General features: G+C 48.7%; 1 protein-coding gene across 1 annotated transcript in view; it reads left to right on the plus strand.

Annotated features, from left to right (window-relative positions):
* The window catches only part of LOC115086235 (acid-sensing ion channel 1C-like), a 132,566-nt gene that overhangs the window by 49,707 nt on the left and 62,703 nt on the right, over nucleotides 1-20,156 (plus strand). The window contains exons 3-4 of the mRNA XM_029592695.1: nucleotides 2,527-2,677; nucleotides 4,767-4,894. Coding sequence (XP_029448555.1) covers nucleotides 2,527-2,677; nucleotides 4,767-4,894 — 279 coding nt within the window. The remainder of the gene's footprint in view (nucleotides 1-2,526; nucleotides 2,678-4,766; nucleotides 4,895-20,156) is intronic.

Consider the following 20,156-nt stretch of genomic DNA (forward strand, 5'->3'; position numbering starts at 1 on the left):
GTGGTGCAGGTTGAACAGAAAAAAGGTAGCATCAGTGGGGATGCGATGGAGGGCTGCAAGGGACTGCGGGATGAGAGACAATGACTTCTGGGGTCAAAAGGGGGATTGAGCAGGAAAGTGTGACTCAAGGGGAGAAGATAGACAGCGAGTGCTGAGGAAAAGGTGAGACTGAAGAGAGCAAAAGAGAGTAACCTATGGGGATAAGGAGAGAGGATATGACTGCTGGGGATAAGGAGGACTGAGAGAGTGACTACTGGGGTTAAGGGGGAATTGGGAAAGAGAGAGCGAGATTGCTGTGGATGAGTGGTTAAAGAGAGAGAGCATGATTGTTGGTGATGGTGATTGACTGCTGGGGATAAGGATGGATTGAGAGAATTAGCAGGGATGGAGGGATTGAGAGAGTGACTGCTGGGGATAAGGAGGACTGAGAGAAAGTGACTGCTGGGGATAAGGAGGACTGAGAGAAAGCAAGAGAGTGACTGCTGATGATGGGGAGGCTTGAGAAAGAGAGAGTGACTGCTGGGTATAGGGGATTGAGAGAGAACGACTGGGGGCGATGAATGGGATTAAGAGAAAAATTACTGGGGATTAGGGAGGATATAAAATGACAGAGATGAGGGGCATTGAGAGAGAGAGAGAGAGAATGACTGTGAGGGTTGGGGATGACAGAGTGACTGCTGGGGATGAGGGGTTATGAGAGAGTGTGACATCTGAAGCAGGGGGTTTGGGAGAGTGTGCTGGAGAAGGAGGAGATTGAGAGAAATGGAGAGGCTGATGTTGAAATGGTACTTAGCTGGTTCAGTTGGACTAAACTGGTTAAGAAGTGGCCACTGTATAATTCAGCAGCTGCACTTAGCCAGTTAAGTTCCCTAACTGGCTAACTTGGGGGCAGGCAATGGGTGTAACAGAGCGGCAGTATTTAATAGCAGGTTTAAACTTAGCCGGGTAATACTTATCTGGGGATATTCAGTAGCGTAGCTGTGCTGCTGAATATCCCAACTAAGATAGCCGGCCTACCCCAGAGTGACTGCTGAGAATGGGAGTGGAGGAGAGGAGGTGATTTACCTGAGTGTACTGAATTACACCAGGGTTGCAGCTCTCAGACTATTTTGGACAAAGAAAACAAATTAGAACTGGCTCTTCTGTTCTGACCTTTGGTTTTGCCCAAATGTTCAGTGATGATTTGGTCTTGTGGAATAGCTTGTTAATAATTTATTGTGTGAATATATGTGAGGAATGGCAAACCACAGCTTTGGAGTTGTTTGCCATTATCTCAGCTCCTGACTAATGCAGACTGAGCTGCCGCAGAGAGGCTTGGCTGTCCTCATGGTGAATGCTTTCACCCAAGGTCCACTACAACAGCTGATCAACTTAGAGATCCCTAAGACCATTCGAGGCATTCCCCCTGGTCCACTCCTCTATTTATCCAAGATAACGTTCGTCATCTTCCTCCTTTAAGGTCACCAGAAAACAAAGGGAAGCTCCTGTTGGACAAACTGAGCTCTTGAATCAGGTGACAAAAGTGGGGGATCAGGGAGCTGTCGCCTAGCTGGGCTTCATTAAGTTCTCATGCAGAAGGCTGGAAGGTTTGGGAGGAGGCCCGAAAGTTGTGATCTGGGTGAGAAACTGGTAGAGCGTCAGATGGTAGTCAATGGAGTCCCCTCTTGTGAAGGTAATGTGAGCAGTGAGGTACTCAGCGCTGGGTGATGGGGGTAGACTCAGCAGCAAACTAAGGAAATGTTTCCTTACAGAAAGGGTGATAGACACAGGAAACTGCCTCCCAGGGGAGGTAATGGAGACAGGGACAGTATCGGAATTCAAGAAAACATGGAAGAAGCACAGGGGATCTCTGAGGGAGAGGAAGGGACTATAAAGCTGAGCTGGAAATGTGCATGGGTAGACTGGATAGACCGTATGGTCTTTATCTGCTCTCATGTCCCTTGTTTCATTCATCTTTGTTGTTAACATTATAGAGGGACTTGGGGAAAAAATGCTGGTATGAAGGTGATACAGAAATCTGCAGCAGGGGGAGGTAGCTGGGAATTGTGGAAAAATGAAAAAGGATTTTTCAAAAACTGAAGGAATGGTCAAGAGTTTGGAAGGGTAGTGTGATCTTGGATGTGGTGGTCTAGCCAGCTGTTCAGAAGGGGATAGGGTTGGATGTTCAGCTGTTCAGAAGGGGATAGGGTTGGATGTCCAGCTGCTCAGAAGGGGATAGGGTTGGATGTTCAGCTGTTCAGAAGGGGATAGGGTTGGATGTCCAGCTGCTCAGAAGGGGATAGGGTTGGATGTCCAGCTGTTCAGAAGGGGATAGGGTTGGATGTCCAGCTGTTCAGAAGGGGATAGGGTTGGATGTCCAGCTGCTCAGAAGGGGATAGGGTTGGATGTCCAGCTGTTCAGAAGGGTGATGAGATCTTGGATTTGGGGGTTACTGAGCAGCTCAGAGGAGAGGAGCATGGTTGTTTTTCTCAAATGCAGAAGTTATTGATCTCATATTCTCTCCTCTTTTCTTTTTTTGTGATTCAGATCTTTACCCGTTATGGGAAGTGCTACACCTTTAACTCAGGAAAGGAAGGGTACGAGATACTCACCACACTGAAGGGAGGGACAGGGAATGGCCTGGAGCTCATGCTGGACATTCAACAGGACGAGTACCTGCCTGTCTGGGGTGAAACAGGTAAGAAGCCTTGGCCTATTATCTTTGATTCTTTTGTCTTGTTCTTCAGTAACATCCCCATCACCCATTCATCAGCAAGGGAATGAAAATAACGGGGCAAATCTTCCCAGACTTAGGCCCGTTTGTATAATTACAAATAGAGTTAACCTGCATAAGTCAGCCATATCAAGATCAACTACGAAACTTAGCATTTTGTCCTGGCAGTTGTAATCTGTTTTCAGTTTTATTATATTGAGTTATTGAATTGTTTTTATTATTTTACTTTTTACAATTATTTTTATATTGTTGACAATTTGTGTGTTGTTTGTATTTCATATTATGAATATACATTTGGAAACCGCCCAGAACATAGGATGGTGCGGCATACAAATGTTTTAAATAAATAAATCCAGGTAAGTGGATTATTAGCTGCTGGAAACCGACTGATTTCTGGGTTGTTGTCTCCGAGCCTTCTTTGGTTCTCTCCAGATGCGCTGCCCAAACCTGGGCTTCTTAATACCCGCTCCAACCTTACGGGATTGTCTCTCCTTAGGCCTTGCCCCTTACCAGGTGTTCCTAGAGCTCTGGAAACCCTCCTTACTTATGTATAAGCGGCCTTCACCTCTGCCATATCCCTCTCCATGGGCACGGGACTTCTTTACTTGCCTGCCATGGTCCTCTCTTGGGGACATGCAGTGGTTCACAATTACTCCGGTCATGCTCTTGCTGACTTCTCTCCCCTTGCCTTCGGCAGGCTCCCTCGGGACGCTCTCTCCCAGGAGGCTCTGGCTCCATCTCTCAGGCTCTCAACCCAGGGCACTCTGCTATGTAACCAGAGGGCTGTGCATGGATTCTACAAGGTCCCAGCTAGGACAGCAAAGGGGGCAGAAAGCTCCAGTAGCATGAAAAAGAGGAAGCAGGTTATTGGGGAAGCCATTTGCACAGCAGATTACAATGGCTGAGAAAAGAGCTCCTGCAAATAAAAAGCAGAGCTTCAGAGGCAGAAGCCTAGGCCTTGGGAGGGAAGGGTAGGGATTCCAAATTTTCTTCCCTGTACAGGAAACACCTTTAACTTCACAGATGGTGAAAGAGAGTCTTCACCTTGAAATGGGAGAAGAATCAATGGGACTCAGAGAATGTTTCTTGAGTGGCCATAGCCTTCGCCCCGCCCCGCCCCGCCCCCCCCCCCCCCCCCCCCCACACACACACACACCCCCCCTCCACCCAGATAAAAGTGAAGGGATGAGCACCAGGATATTCTTGGAAGACTGATGGGATAGGCCTGCTGCTTCCCCCAGGTCCCTTCATCTGATGTAACCTTACTGGAGACCCAATAAGTGCAGTGGTAGATGGTGGAAAGCTCCGAGTGGCTGGGGCTGGTTCACATCCAAGTCCAGGGCAGCCCTTAGAGTCAGGGACCCTGTTGGCTTCGTGTGCACATCTTCGTGTGTGCTGCTAAGACAGTAAAAATGCAATCATTTGCAAAATGAGAAACTCCAAGGCCCAAACCATTATTCCAGTATAAAATCTGTCTCTCTTTCCATGCGTCCATGCCTGCTAGCAAACCCCCACCCCCATTGGTCCTGCTTGACTTTCGTGCTGTCCTGCATGCTTGGATCCTGTCTGCACCTCTAGATCCTCTAGGAATGCCCAGGTTTATTTCTGTCCATTTCCAGATCAAATCTGCACCCCCCATGCACTCTCGTGTAAGTTGCAACAAACACAACAGCATCACCAGGAATCTCACATCCCAGCACACCTGGGGCCAAAATCCATTGTGCTAAGATTCATCCAGTGCAGACTCTGCCCTTCTCCACCACCAGAATATATGCAGACAACTCCCTCAAGCAATATTTAGGGAGCAAACATGGTAGCCGAGCCGACCACATGAATTAGGGAAGATTTGGAGAAGTGCAGCAAAAATAGAGCCAAACCTAAAACCCTGAAGTGTCTTCTGTGTTTTCATCTTGAGTAGGCCCTGCTGCTCTTTGTGGATCTTGCTGTGTGATGCTTTCTTTTCTGCAGTTTGCTTTTTTTTTTCCCAGTAACCTGTCTTTTCCACTCTGCACCCCCCACCCCTCCCATTCCCTCTCCTCTGCCTTGCTCTTAGATGAGACGTCCTTCGAAGCTGGGATTAAAGTTCAGATTCACAGCCAGGATGAGCCTCCCTATATCGACCAACTAGGGTTCGGCGTGGCTCCAGGATTTCAGACCTTCATGTCCTGCCAGCAGCAGCAGGTATCCAAAACCAGATCCATCCAATGCCCCTCCTTACCAGCTCTGGCCCCCGCCAAGGCTTTCTGAGGTAAAGGCTGCAGTTCTGCCCCAACCTGACATGTCAGAGATGCTGTGGAGGAAAAAGGTGCCCACCTCACCTGATATCCTGTCCCTAACAGCAATAAGCCTGGGTGCCCAGTGGAAGTCTGTAAGAAAGAGGATATCCATAACGTGGTCCATCCCCGTCGGACCTTGCCACTTTTCAGAAGTCATTAGGGTAGCAGCTGACACATCCCACACTAATTGTTGCCAGGCAGTGAGAACAGTGGTGTGACGGCAGCATGGAAGTTTAGTAAGCATGTGCTCCCAGCCTATGTGGCTGCTCTTCCTCTGTAAGGTGGCCTAGTGGTCGCTATTTGGCTGGGGGCCAGCAGGGCCATTATGCTGTCCAACATAAGCGTGGGTAGTCTGCAAACCCCCAGCCTCCACAGCAGCAGATGCTCGCATTCCCTCTCCAGAAATCATCCTCCTGTTCCCAGAGCAACTCTCTTGCTTTCCTCCACACTACTGAATGGAGACATTTCATTGTAAAGAAAGGTCAGTACCAGGTCCATATTTCATGGCAGCAGCAACAGCAAGCTTTGAAAGGGGCATAGGTCAGAACCTGAACCAAGGTGGGACTCCACTCCCGGCATCTGCAGTGGCCTTGATCCCTTCTGGCTTCCATATGGGAGACCGAGTCTGAGATCAGACCATGCGCTAGGCTACACCTGTTGCTCTTGCTGCTGCCAGCACAGTCAGGCATAGGACCTAACCCCCTTCATAAGACAGCTCTCTGGTGGAGGGTGAGGGGCAGAAGGTCTATGGGGTCGGGGTGGAGGAGGTTATGGAGAAGAGAAGGTCTCCATGAAGGGAGGGAGGAATGAGCATAGAGACCACATAGTTTTTTGATTTGTTTTTTTTACCCAGGCTCCTCCCTGATGCGTCCTGATTACAAAGGAAGCCTGCATCATGGTGGAAGAGAGTCTGAGGGGATAGGGAGCACACTGTCACTATGTCCCTGTCCTCCTGGGCTACCATAGTACTGTGTCCCAAGAAACTGAGGAACCTTAGAGAGAGAGAGAGAGGGCTGGAAGATGGAGAGGAGCTTGAGGAGGAATAAAGTGATGGGAGAAATGGAGCACACCCTAAGGGAAAGGAGGGGAGAGAGAGCGGGCAGGAAGAGATGAAGAGGACTTTGGTCAGAGAGGAGGAGATAGTGAAGATCTTGAAGAGAAAAGATAGAAATGAATTTTCTCACAGGACAAGCAGGATGGTAGTCCTCACATATGGGTGACATCACAGAATGGAGCCCAATCACGGAACACTTTTGTCAAAGTTTCTAGAACTTTGACTGGCACCTACTGGTCATGCCCAGGATGGCACTAACCCTGCAACCAGCAGGGGTCCCTCTTCAGTCTTCTTTTTTCTGCTCAGCAGTAGCCACACGGGTTAAGGAGCTCTAAAGAGATTCCTGACAGGAATTTTCCTTACGAAAATTACTTCATAATTTAATACCCCACAGGGGTCCCCCTATTGAATTTTTTCTTCCGCGGTGGTCCAGTAAGTTTTTTACCCAATTCCAGTCGATTCCCATCGCGTTCGGCCTTTGCGGCCTACTAGCCGTCGACTGCACCGCGCCAAAAATTTTTTGACAGGCAATGGCGTCAGGGTTCCGTCGATGCCCCAACTGTACTCGCACAATATCCATTACAGACCCTCACAAGGTCTATGTAATGTGTTTAGGCAGCGAGCATGATGTCCTTACTTGCACCAAATGTGCCCTTATGACACCAAAAAGTCGCAAGGCTAGAATGGAGAAAATGGAACTTCTCTTTGGGTCAAAAACCTCAACGCCGTCCATAGCATCGACGTCGTCCGAGCCGACATCATCTACGTCGCGCCAGCATCGTGCACCGACCGGTGTCCGACCAGCATCGACGACTCCACGGCCATCGACCTCCTCTGTTCCCCCTCAGGAAAAGGACCATCGACGCAGGCAAGCCTTCGACTTCGCCAATGTCTGAGTCGCCACCGAAGAAAGCCCATCCAGAAAAGGCACTGTCCCTATCTGGCTCCTGGTCACCGAGGCAACCTTCACCTGGACAGGTGATGGGAGCTGCGATTCTACCTCCAACGGTGGTCCCTCCGGCTACGCCTCCGCCTCCTTCTCCGGCATCGGGGCTTCATGTTCCAGAGTTCCGAGAGGAATTGGATCAAATGATTCAAGAGGCCATCGGCAGAGCGATGCAAGGCTTCAAGATTCCTTCGATGCCGCTGCCGATTCCTGAACCACCTACCGATCCCATTCTGTACCTTTTGTAAGCGCTTTCTGTACCTTTTGTACATAGCCTCCCCCTTTTTTTTGCACATAGTTGTACCCTCTTCTCCTAACTTATGTTTACTCCCAGTTGAATGTACTAACCTAAGTTCTCTGTTTCCTGGTTATACTCCTTTTTGTTTTTCTGTTCTTTGTAAAGGCTATGCCTAATTTATATTTATTGTTCTAAGTTATCTGTAAACCGATACGAGGTGCAAACGGCTGTCGGTATATAAAATCTTTAAATAAATAAATAAATAAAATAAATTCCTGTAGCGCTGGCACCGCTACTGACGAGGATGGAAGCGCTGCTGGCCGCTTTTCCACCGATGGATCCGAGGGCACCGATCGACCCGGTGCCCTCCTCCTCAATTCCTTTCTCTTCGACAAGCCTCACTCCTCTTTCCCTCCATGGAAGGAGCAAAAGTTCCTGGATGCATAGGTCGGCGTGTCTTTCACGGGTCAATGCTTATATCATGCATTGCCTCTTACCAACTCTATATGACCTGATACAACAGGGTCCTCTTCAAGCAAATGCAGGACTTTGCTGAGTCCCTACCTCAGCAATTTCAAGAGCAATTACATGCCCTGGCTCAAAAAGGTTTAGAAGCGGGTAAACATGAAATAAGATCAGCATATGACATTTTTGACACCGCTTCCAGGGTATCAGCAACAGCTATTTCTGTGAGGAGGTGGGCCTGGCTAAAGTCTTCGGACCTATGTCCTGAGGTCCAGGACAGACTATCCGACTTGCCTTGCACTGGTGACAATCTTTTTGGTGAACAGATACAGCAGGCAGTGGCACAACTCAAAGATCACCATGAGACTCTTCACCAACTCTCCTTGTTGCCTTCTGAATATCCTGCTAAGAAAACATTCAGAAAGGATCCCAAAAAGTCTTTCTACCACCAAAGAAAGTCATATCCTCCACCATCCAAGGGTTGCTCTACTAAGCCTTACCAGAAAGGCCAGTCCAGGCAACCTCGCAGGCAAAAAACACAGAAAACCCCTCAGCCAGGTCCAGCATCTGGTTTTTGAATATTTCCTAGAGAGCAGCATTCAGCCTCCACTACTGCATGTACCAGTGGGAGGTCGATTGTGCCACTTCAGCAACATCTGGCACACAATCACCTCAGACCAGTGGGTTCTAGCCATGTCATCTCAACTTTCTTGCAATTCCGTCGGACTCCCCACCTCGGCTGATGTGGGGAACATCCGATCACTTACCACTCCTGGATCAGGAAGTCTCCCTCCTCCTCCGATCCAGAGCAATCGAACCAGTGCCCTACTCCCAACAGGGCCTCGGATTCTATTCTCGGTACTTTCTAATCCCAAAAATGTTAGGTGGCGTTCGCCCAATACTAGACCTTCGCGCCTTAAACAAGTACCTACGAAGAGAAAAGTTCAAGATGGTAACCTTGGGTTCCCTCCTTCCCCTTCTGCAAAGGGAAGACTGGCTCTGCTCTATAGACCTCCAGGACGCTTACACACATATTTTATTTTATTTATTTATTTGTGTTTTTCTATACCGGCATTCACGGGAGTACGTATCATGTCGGTTTACATAAAACAAGGGGTGATCAATACATTATAACATACATAACTAAAACATAAGAGTATACATTACAGTAGTATAAAACAAGTGCACGGAAGAGAAAGTTACAATAAACAGGGGTTATTCTAACTGGGATTAGAGTTAAAGGAAAGATAAACAAGTTTAATAAGAATTAGAACATTGTAGTGATTGGTTTGTAGTGATTGATTCCGTTTAGAAGGGAATGTTCAATTAAGTAATTGTTCTTTTAAATAAATATTTTATTTGATAGAAAATGTTCAGTATTGCTGTATTAGATTTTGCTGCAATTGCTGGAAGTGAATCCTTAAGGGTCTGGAAATGCTTTCATGAACAGCCATGTTTTCAGTCTCTTTCTGAAGGTTAGGAGACATGGTTCCTGTCTTAATTCTAAGGGGATTGAGTTCCATAGTGAGGGACCTGCTGTGGAGAAGGCCCGATCTCTCAATGTTATATGTTGGGTGGTATTGTTGTGTGGTACCTGTAGATATTCTCTATAAGCTTCTCTGATGGGTCTATTGGAGGAGTGTTTTTTGAGAGCTATTTGTAGATCGAGTGGAGCCAGCCCATGGATATTCTTGTAGATTGAGGTGAGGGACTTATGAATTATTCTATAATGGATTGGTAACTAGTGAAGGTCTTTGAGGACTGGTGTAATGTGATCTCTTCTCCTTTTGTTTGTTAGTATTCTTGCTGCCGTGTTCTGTATCAATTGGAGAGGTTTAGTATGTGCTGATGGGAGGCCTAGAAGAATCGAGTTGCAGTAATCAATTTTAGCAAATATTATTGCTTGGAGCACTGTTCTATAGTCATGGAAGTGAAATAGGGGTTTTATCCTTTTTAATACGTGCAGTTTGTGGAAGCAGTCTTTGGTTGTTTGGTTGATAAATGATTTAAAATTTAATCGGTTGTCTATGGAAACTCCTAAATCTCTTACTTTTGAGGTTTGCAAGTTGGCTGGAGGGTTTGTAGTGATTTTGCAATTGTCTGGAGAGATTAGAATGAATTCGCTTTTTGATTGGTTTAGAATTAAATTTAAGCTGGATAAGAGATCGTTGATTTCATGAGAACAATTTTCCCAAAGTTCTAGAGCTTTAGTGATGGATTCTTTAATGGGGATCAGAATCTGGACATCGTCGGCAAATATGAAGTGTTTAAGGTTCAATTTGTTTAGCAATTGGCAAAGCGGGAGAAGGTATAAGTTGAACAGTGTCGGTGAAAGGGAGGAACCCTGCGGAACTCCTTGCGAAGATGGGTATCTGGGGGATTCTTTGTTGTGAATTTTAACCTTGAAACCTCTGTTTTCTAAGAATGTCTTGAACCATGTTAGTGCTGATCCTGCAATACCGATGTTCGCCAGTTGTTTTAGTAATATGGCGTGGTTGACAGTATCGAACGCTGCAGATAGGTCCAATAGAATCAGAAGGAAGGCCTGTCCTTTGTCTAGGCCCAAAATAATGTAGTCAGTCAGTGAAATGAGAAGGGATTCGGTGCTTGATGCCTTTCTGAAACCAAATTGAGTAGGGAATAGAATTCCGTGTTCCTCTATGTAATCCGATAGTTGTGTGTTGACTAGTTTCTCCATCACCTTGGCAATGAAAGGCAGATTTGAGATTGGACGGAAGCTGTTGGGATCATTGGGGTCCAAGTTAGGCTTCTTAAGGAGCGGTTTGATGGATGCTAGTTTGAGGTTGTCTGGATAGAAACCCTGGGTGAATGAGCAGTTTATGATGTCTGCTAGGGTTTTGGTTATGGTGTCCGGGATTAGCAGTAGTAATTTTGACGGGATCTGGTCTAATGGATGCGATGAGGGTTTCATTTTTTTAAGAAGTGTTTGGATCTCTGAGGAAGTGGTGAGTTCAAGAGATTGGAGGGAAATGTCTTTATTATGGAATACGTAATTGCTAGCTGGTGAGCCTGTGTTAGGCTTTAATTGTGATAGCAGGTTCGTGATTTTCTTACTGAAGAAGAGTGCCAGCTCATCAGCTTTTGTTTGAGCTTGGTTAGGTGGTATGTCAGAAGGGTTTTCATGAGTTAGATTGGAGACAAATGTGAATAGCGCTTTAGAGTCGAATATAATGTTATGAATCTTTTGAGCGTAGAAGTCCCTTTTTGTTTTTAGAGTGGAGCTCTTGTATGAATGGAGGGCGAGTTTGTATGTAGAAAGTGTAGTGGGGGAAGGAGCTTTCCGCCATTTACTTTCTTTTTGACGTAGGTTAAGTTTAAGGCTTTTGAGTTTGTTAGAAAACCATGGCTGCCTTTTTGATGCACCTTGTTTGACTTTTTTTGTTATCCATGGACACAGTTTGTTTGCCACAGATTCTGTTATGTTGGACCAGGAATTTACGGCTGTATTAGGTGATGTGACATCTATGTGTGAGAGTTCCGTGATTAGATGATTGCTGAGTTCATCCGAGGGGCATACTTTTCTGTAAAGAAATGAGTGTTGAGGGGAGTGTTTATTGTTCGTTTGGGTCATTGAGAAGGTGGTGGAGATTAAAGAATGGTCTGACCAGGGAACTTTTTGGCATGTGGGTTGTACTGTATGTGTAATACCTGGGTTCACAAAGATTAGGTCCAGTGTGTGACCAGCTTTGTGGGTGGGTTCATTGATTATTTGTTTGAATCCCATTGCAGACATGGCTGTAAGAATGGTTTCGCAGCTGGTTGAGAGTGTGGGGTTATCAACGTGCAGGTTGAAATCTCCTAGGATTATCGTTGGGAAGTCTGGTTTTAGATATGAAGCTAAGATTTCTAGGAATGGTGATGGATCTGCTTCTAGAAGTCCTGGGGGGGCATATACTAGAAGGATTAGTAGAGAGTCTGATTTGAAAAGACCTGTTTCCAATTTCGAGTCAGATTTGATTGGGTGCTGAGAGAATCTAAGATCTTTCTTAGCTGCTAAGAGAATGCCCCCACCCCTTTTTTTCTGTCGTGGGATAGAGAAAAAGTCGTAAGTCTGAGTTGGTAGTTGGTTAATTAATGCTATATCTGTAGATTTAAACCATGTTTCTGTTATAGCACATAGGTCTGGGTTTGCATCTAGGAGAAGATCATTTAGAATCAGAGATTTCTTGGATAGTGATTGAGCATTAAATAGAATCAGTGAGAACAGAGTGAATCCTAGAAGTTGAATGATTGGAGTAATCATGATGGGGATGAGGGATTTGTAGGTTCGTTGATTGTAGAGTATGTTTGGTTTTCCTGAGAGTAGTGTTCTATGATGGAGAATCGGTATAGGGAGACCGTGGTACATTGTTTGCATTGTTAGGAGCGAAAGTGGTGTTAGTGAGTATTGGCTGAGTTGTCAGTGATTGGCTGAGTTGTCAGTGATGTGGCGACTGGATGTTAGATCAGTAGCTGAGTTGATTAGTTGGTGGCGTTTAGTTGTCTAGGTATTTGTTGGGTTGTCTGAGTTCACAATAGAAGGTTGTTTGAGTGGTATTTGAGTTGTCTGGTGTTGGCGTCTGGTAGTCTGGGTAGTAGTTGCGTTGTCTGGTGTTGGCGTCTGGTAGTCTGGGTAGTAGTTGCGTTGTCTGGTGGTGGCGTCTGGTAGTCTGGGTAGTGGTTGCGTTGTCTGGTGGTGGCGTCTGGTAGTCTGGGTAGTGGTTGCGTTGTCTGGTGGTGGCGTCTGGTAGTCTGGGTAGTGGTTGCGTTGTCTGGTGGTGGCGTCTGGTAGTCTGGGTAGTAGTTGCGTTGTCTGGTGGTGGCGTCTGGTAGTCTGGGTAGTGGTTGCGTTGTCTGGTGGTGGCGTCTGGTAGTCTGGGTAGTAGTTGAGTTGTCTGGTGGTGGCGTTTGGTAGTCTGGGTAGTAGTTGCGTTGTCTGGTGGTGGCGTCTGGTAGTCTGGGTAGTAGTTGCGTTGTCTGGTGGTGGCGTCTGGTAGTCTGGGTAGTAGTTGAGTTGTCTGGTGGTGGTGTTTGGTAGTCTGGGTAGTAGTTGCGTTGTCTGGTGGTAGCGTCTGGTAGTCTGGGTAGTAGTTGAGTTGTCTGGTGGTAGTGTTTGTTAGTTTAGTTAGTTTTGTTTTTTGTGAAGTCTGTGAAGTCTATTTTCAGTCGGTGCTGTCTGTTCGTCTGCAAATGTGGAGTCCGGTTGTCTGAGCAGTGAAGAATTTTTTTTTTTTTTTGACGCTGTGTCGTTAGTGCAGACTGCGGCATCTCATAGGGTTGTCTGTGTTGTAAAGGGCTTGCTTGTAGGATTGGTAGTCTGAATGCTAACTGTTTGTTTGGTAATGTTGTGCTGTGAATTTGGTTGCCTCTGTGGGGTACAGCTCCGTTCTTAGGGTCCGCACTAAGGGGCGCACAAAGGGGCAGGCCCCTTTGTCGCGCTCCTTCGGCGCGCGACGCCCGGCGCGCGGCGCCTGGTGTCTTGTCGTCTTTTTAAACGTGTGCCGGCGCGCTCGGGTGACGTCAGCGGCGCGACTTCGATGATCGGAGGCAGAGGCGGCGTCGGTCGGTCTGCAGGACTAGGCCCAACCCTGGTGGACTCCTCCCCGGATCGAGTCGCTCGGCCGGAGGGGCTGGATTGAGGCAGCGAGGAGCGGCTGTAAGCTGCTGTCCGAGAAGAAAAGGGCAGCGCAAAGGTAAGATCCCCGCGTGGCCGGGGCGGGGCCCACGGTGGTAGGGCGAGAGTTAAGGGCCTTACCCCGATGGGCTCGAGCGCCGGCTGCGCGGGCCTCTCTCCCAGCTCCTACTCGGGTCCGAAGATGGTTCCTTCACGGACCGGTCGTGTTGTGAGAAAAGGGCGCCTGGTAGCGTGTCGGCCCTTTAAATCCTCTGCCGGCGCGCTCGGGTGACGTCAGCGGCGCGACTTCGATGATCGGAGGCAGAGGCGGCGTCGGTCGGTCTGCAGGACTAGGCCCAACCCTGGTGGACTCCTCCCCGGATCGAGTCGCTCGGCCGGAGGGGCTGGATTGAGGCAGCGAGGAGCGGCTGTAAGCTGCTGTCCGAGAAGAAAAGGGCAGCGCAAAGGTAAGATCCCCGCGTGGCCGGGGCGGGGCCCACGGTGGTAGGGCGAGAGTTAAGGGCCTTACCCCGATGGGCTCGAGTGCCGGCTGCGCGGGCCTCGAGCCCATCACAATAACTCCGTCTCATCACAAATTTCTGCAATTCCTGGTAGGCCCAAAGCACTATCAATACCAAGTGCTACCATTTGGCCTGGCATCTCACCACGAGTCTACACCACGTGCCTCGTAGTAGTAGCAGCATTCGTCAGGACTCAAGGTGTCCACATCTACCCCTACCTCGATGATTGGTTGATCAGGGCTCCCTCTCAGCAACTGCTCTGACGTCCCTAGGTCTCACTTTTCACACCCTGATCTCCCTAGGGTTTCTCATCAATTACCCAAAGTCCATCTTAGTCCCATCACATACCCTGTCATTCATAGGAGCAGACTTGGACACCTTCCAAGCAAAAGCATTTCTTCCTCGAGAAACAGCTCTCACTCTCACTTCTCTCACCTATCAACTGCATTCTTGACAACGCTCACCTGCACGTCACTTTTTAATTTTGCTGGGACACATGGCGTCCTCGGTACATATCACTTCAATGGCTCATCTCGCCATGAGAGTCATACAGTGGACTCTAAGGTCACAGTGGATTCTATCATCTCAACCACTGTCAACCGTTGTCCACATCACCAACCCACTTCGCTTGTCTCTGGCTTCGTGGAAAAATCAGTCCAGTCTTCTCCAAGGCCTTCCTTTCCAGGCTCTAGATCCTCAAATAACCTTTACAACCGATGCCTCCAACATCGGATGGGGAGCACATGTTGCCAATCTACAAACTCAAGGAACCTGGTCTACGGAGGAAGCCAAACACCAAATAAATTTCCTGGAACTACGAGCAATCATATATGCTGTCAGAGTGTTTCAGGATCGCCTTTCCAACCAGGTCATCCTGATTCAAACGGACAACCAGGTGGCCATGTGGTATATCAACAAGCAGGGAGGAACGGGCTCCTACCTCCTGTGTCAGGAAGCTGCACAGATATGGGCGGAGGCCCTTTCTCATTCGACGTACCTCAGGGCCACCTACTTGCCAGGAGTGGACAATGTGTTGGCAGACAAGCTGAGTTGCACCTTTCAGCTGCACGAGTGGTCTCTCAACCCCACAGTAGTGGACTCAATATTCCAACGCTGGGGTTATCCTCACATAGACCTCTTTGCGTCACCTCAAAACTGCAAAGTAGAGAACTTTTGCTCTCTCACTCGCAGCCAACACTCACTACCAAGAGATGTGTTCTCCCTCTCATGGGCCACCGGTCTCCTATAGGCGTTCCCTCCACTTCCACTTATCTCAAAGACTCTCGTGAAGTTACGTTAGGACAAGGGAAACATGATCCTGATAGCCCCTCACTGGCCACACCAAGTGTGGTTTCCGATTCATCAGGACCTCTCCATTTGCAGGCACATTGCCCTGGGGAAGGACCCGTTTCTGATCACTCAGAACAACAGGTGCCTACGCCACCCCAACCTTCAGGCCTTGTCCCTGACTGCCTGGATGTTGAAAGGCTAATTCTTCAGCCATTCAACCTTTCGGAGCCAGTTTCCCGTGTCTTGATTGCGTCACGAAAGCCTTCCACGAGAAAATCTTATTATTACAAATGGAACAGGTTTAAGTTATGGTGTTCTTCCCTGTCCCTTGATCCTTTCACTTGTTCCACCACAAAATTTCTAGACTATCTCTGGCACTTGTCAGAATCATGTCTAAAAACTTCTTCCATCAGGATGCATGTCAGTGCGGTAGCTGCCTTCCATAAAGGTGTTGGGGATATTCCCATCTCAGTACAACCCCTTGTAACACATTTTCTGAAGGGCTTGCTCCACCTCAAACCTCCACTGTGCCCTCCAGCCCCTTCTTGGGACCTCAATCTGGTTTTGGGTCGGCTCATGAAACCACCATTTGAGCCTCTCCAATCCTGTGATCTTTGCTATCTCATATGGAAAGTGATTTTTCTTTTGGCAATCACATTCGCTCGCAGAGTTAGTGAGTTATAGGCCCTAGTTACTAACCCGCCTTACACTAAACTTCTGCATGACCGGGTAGTACTCCACACTCACCCTAAGTTTTTGCCTAAGGTAGTATCAGAGTTTCACATTAATCAATTCATTATACTACCCACCTTCTTTCCCAGGCCCCATTTCAATACAGAAGAACAGGTGCTGCATACCCTTGACTGTAAACGGGCTCTAGCATTCTATCTAGACCGTACAGCTACCCACAGAAAATCCACTCAACTATTTGTTTCTTTCCATTCCACCAGATTGGGTCAACCTGTGGGTAAGCAGACTCTCTCCTCCTGGTTAGCGGACTGCATATCCTTTTGCTATCAGCAAGCAGGCATTCCACTTCTGGACCGTGTTAAAGCACACTCTGTCAGGGCCATGGCAACTTCAGTAGCGCACCTACGCTCTGTTCCGCTTCCTGACATTTGCAGGGCTGCTACCTGGAGTTCTCTCCATACCTTTACAGCCCATTATTGTTTAGACAAGGCTGGCAGACAAGATTCCATCTTCGGCCAGTCTGTCTTGTGCAACCTATTTGCAACTTGATGTACCAACACCCTTCCACCTGTTATGGCTGTCGGCTGCGGCGGGCCACGACCGGGGCCAACTGTCATGGCCGCCGGCCGCAGCGGTCTGTGGCCGGGACCAAGCACTCACCCGCGGCGTCGGGTTGGCTCCGAGGCTCCTGCAGGAGCAGGCAGCCTCCTTCGGTGTTTTCCTCGCAGCCATGGCCGCTGCTGAGGCCGGCCACAGGGCCCTGCACGGCCGGGATGACTCCCCCCCTCCTGGCTGTCTTAGAGCCATGCGCGCGGCTGAAGATAAGATTTAAAGGGGCCACAACAGGAAGTTGTCGTAGCTCCTTCCTGGGACTCATCCCTTGCCTCGGGTATTTAAGGCAAGGTCTGCTCCTCAGACCTTGCCTTGGTATTGAGGCTTCTGGCTTGGTGGTTCCAGTGTCTTCGTTCCTGGTTCTGGCTCCCTGGTTTCGTTCCAGCTCTTCGTCCCGCTCCTGCTCTTCTCCCTCGTTGGACCGACTCTTGGCTTCTGATCCTTGGACCAACTTCCGTACTTCTCTTGGCTTGACCTTGGACCGACTTCTGTACTTCTCTGGCTTGACCCTGGACCGGCTTCCGACACTTCTCCTGGCTTACTCCTGGACTGGCTTCGGACCATTCTCCTGACTTGCTCCTGGACTGGCTTTCAACACCCTTCTGGAATCGACCATCGGACCGGCTGCGGCCCAATCTTCATCTCTACTCCTAGACTGTCTACGACCTGCTGGAGGCGCCAGCTGTCTGGAATCCACGACCTGCAGGAGGTGCCTGCATCCAGACTATCTTCAGTCTTCGGTGAGTCTCCTAAGTCCCAGTGGCTGGATCTCTACAGGTTCCTCCTGGGGGGATCATGAGCTTCCAGGGTGAAGTCTTCAACTATCTGAAATTCACAACCTGCAGGAGACGCCTGCTTCCAGATTATCTTCCGTCTTCAGTGAGTCTCCTAAAGTCCCAGCGGCCTGATCTCTACAGGCTCCTCCTGGGGAGATCACGAGCTTCCAGGTCAAAGTCTTCATTCAGCTGCTGATTCACCTGGCCTCGCCCTCCAACGGTAGTTACCTTACAGGGTTGACTCTCTCTTCGGTAGCATTCACTCTACCTCGGAACAGGGGTCCACTTCCGAATCACAACACCACCTGCCCATTAGGGTTCAGGATGCCCTCTACCAAATTTCACCCCAGTCCTTGTGCCTGTTGCACATCTTGGGTACATTTGGGGCATTTCTCGGACATCCTCAGCTCAGTACTCACCCATATGTGAGGGCTACCATCCTGCTTGTCCTGTGAGAAAGAGAGAAGAAAAGAAGGGTTAGGAGAGAGAGAAATTCAAGGCCTGGGGGGAGATGAAGAGGACGCTGGCAGGGAAGGAGGAGATGGAGAGAGAATTGGGAGGGGGCAGATTGAGATAAAGTCAGGGGCTGGTAGAAGTGGAGGTTCCTGAGGGTGAGGAGGGAAAGATGAAGAATAACCTGTTGTGTGTGTGTGTGTGTGTGTGTGTGTGTGTGTGTGTGTGGTGAGGGGGGAGAGGTAAAGATAAATGGAATGGGGTAGGTAGAGAGGAATCTGGAATGAGCAGAGGGAAGATGCGAATGAGTAGGGAGGCAGTGATGTAGAGCTGGGATTTGGGTGCTAGGGGCCTTCATTCAGAGATTCCCGGGGATTTCCCCCTCTTTTAAAATCTTGATCTGAATCAGAACACAGGAAAATTTCTTAAAACCAAGACTGTCCTGTCTAGAGGGGGACACCTGGATGCTTCAGTTGGACTCGGGGTGATATCCCTGACTTATCTTCTATTGATATGCCCAATCCATTTCTGAACTATAGTTGAGGAAAAGAAATATGAGAGGTTAAGGACAGAGTGAAAAAAAGGAACAGAGATGGGAGGAGAGAGACTCTGCAAGAACAGGCAGAAGAGGACAGAAGGTGGTGGCTGACAAGAGGGGACGGAGGAAGAGCTGGGTGGCTTTGGGTGAGCTCCTGCCGGATATGAGATGTGCTGAGCCTCTCTGGGAGCCCAGCCTGGGAATACCGAGGGTGGTGGACAGAGGGTACAAAAGAAAGGCTCAGAACAGCAGCCTCCAAAAGTCATGGCGGTCGGGGCTCAGTGACTTTTTCTTTAGTCTTTCTTGCTGTTCATCTTCTCTCCCCTATTCTCTGGTCCTGTCCCTCTCTCTCCCTAGCTCCCTTTCCCCCTCTTTCCTCTCTTTTTCTGACCCTTTATTAATTTCCCACCTCCTACTACATAATTCCTCATTTACTTTTCCAGCCATTAACCCACCCTGACCCTCTCACACCGGGCTGCAACCCTCCCTGTCCCTCTCCTGTCCGCCCTGACAATCTCCCAGACCGGGCCCCTGATGCCCACTTCCTAGTATCTTAAAAAAAAGACCTGCAGAATTTCCCTGAGCTTACAGATATCCCAGGATCCTTCCTGGGGCTTAGAAAAGAGTGGAGATCCTTCTCTGTCTCTGCTGAACACCTCTGAATGAATACTGTAAACCGCTCTCCTGTCATTCCTGGTGTTCAGTGGGGGAATCATTCAGCTTGCTATCTTGCCGGGGTGGAAGAATTTCTGGTCCTCAGCATTCCCCTCCTTAGCCCCCCCTGATCACTGAAAGCATGGAGAACCAAGAATGATGGTGATGGTAGGGCTAAGGAGCCTTGGCTTGGGTCCTGAGGATCCCTGGGACATTCTGCTCTGTTCTTGGGTTTCAGTGCTTTTCCAAAGAGCGCACTGGCACTGGTCATCCTGGTTTACTCTTAGAACAGAAAGGACTACAAGCTCCAGAATGCTGTGCAGCGGATGTGGGTGCTGGACCTTGGACAGCAGCCATGATTCCTGGGATGAACGTCTCTTCTTAGTTTTGGCTGCCAAGTCTCTGTGCGGATAAATTCTGTGCCATCATCCGGACACTATTGGTGAATAACATGGTGTAAGAAGCCCACTCTGATTTCTAGGAATTTTTGGAACAGAAGTTGAATAACCAAGATGGACATTGGGCTGCTCCTCCTGAACTGGCGGCAGAAATATGACCTTGGGAGTGCTCAGGTGGAAGCAGAGCTTGTCTTGTCTGGTTATTTTCCATTTCAGTGAATGTCCACAGGTAGCATCCTGGGCTTTCCCAGAGACCACCGAGCAGGTTCTGATCTTTACTCTTTTGTCGGGACTGTATGGGTGTGTAATTAGCTCCTGGATTCCAGTGACAGGAGGAAAGAGAAGACGTGATTTTCTGTAATGTTTGTGGATTGTAATATCTCTGTTTTCTCTGTTTCTCTCTCTCTTCTCTGCCTGTGTGTTTGGGGTTGTCGATGGTGTTGCTGTTGCCCCGGTGTGCTTTTCTCCATATTCTGTGTGCATGGTGTCTCCATGATGTGTATGTGTCCATGCTGTATGTATGTGCTTGCTTGCCGACCTCCGTCGTATGTCTGTGGTCTTTGTGGCTGGTGTTCCTGTGATATTTGCGGTTGTATGGATCACTTCCCAGATGAGATCTGCTTCAAGGCTGGAGCGATGATGCAGATACACGGCCAGTCTGTGCCACCCTTCATACACGAGCTCGGCTTCGGGGTGGCCCCAGGCTTCCAGACCTTTGTGTCCATGCAAGAGCAGCGGGTATGGGGACACATGACACAGGTTTTCTGCATGCCATGTGCTGCTGCTTGTGTCTTGGAGAAGTTGTGTTGCTTTGCCTCAGTGTCGTTCACTGTCTTGTTCTGCTCACCCCAAGTCAACCGATCCAGTTCTAGTTCTGCTCCATGGGGTGAGATGGCAAACCCTACCTGTAGGGTAGCT

Source organism: Rhinatrema bivittatum, chromosome 2 (genome assembly GCF_901001135.1).
Source record: "Rhinatrema bivittatum chromosome 2, aRhiBiv1.1, whole genome shotgun sequence".
NCBI classification, from domain to species: Eukaryota; Metazoa; Chordata; class Amphibia; order Gymnophiona; family Rhinatrematidae; genus Rhinatrema; species Rhinatrema bivittatum.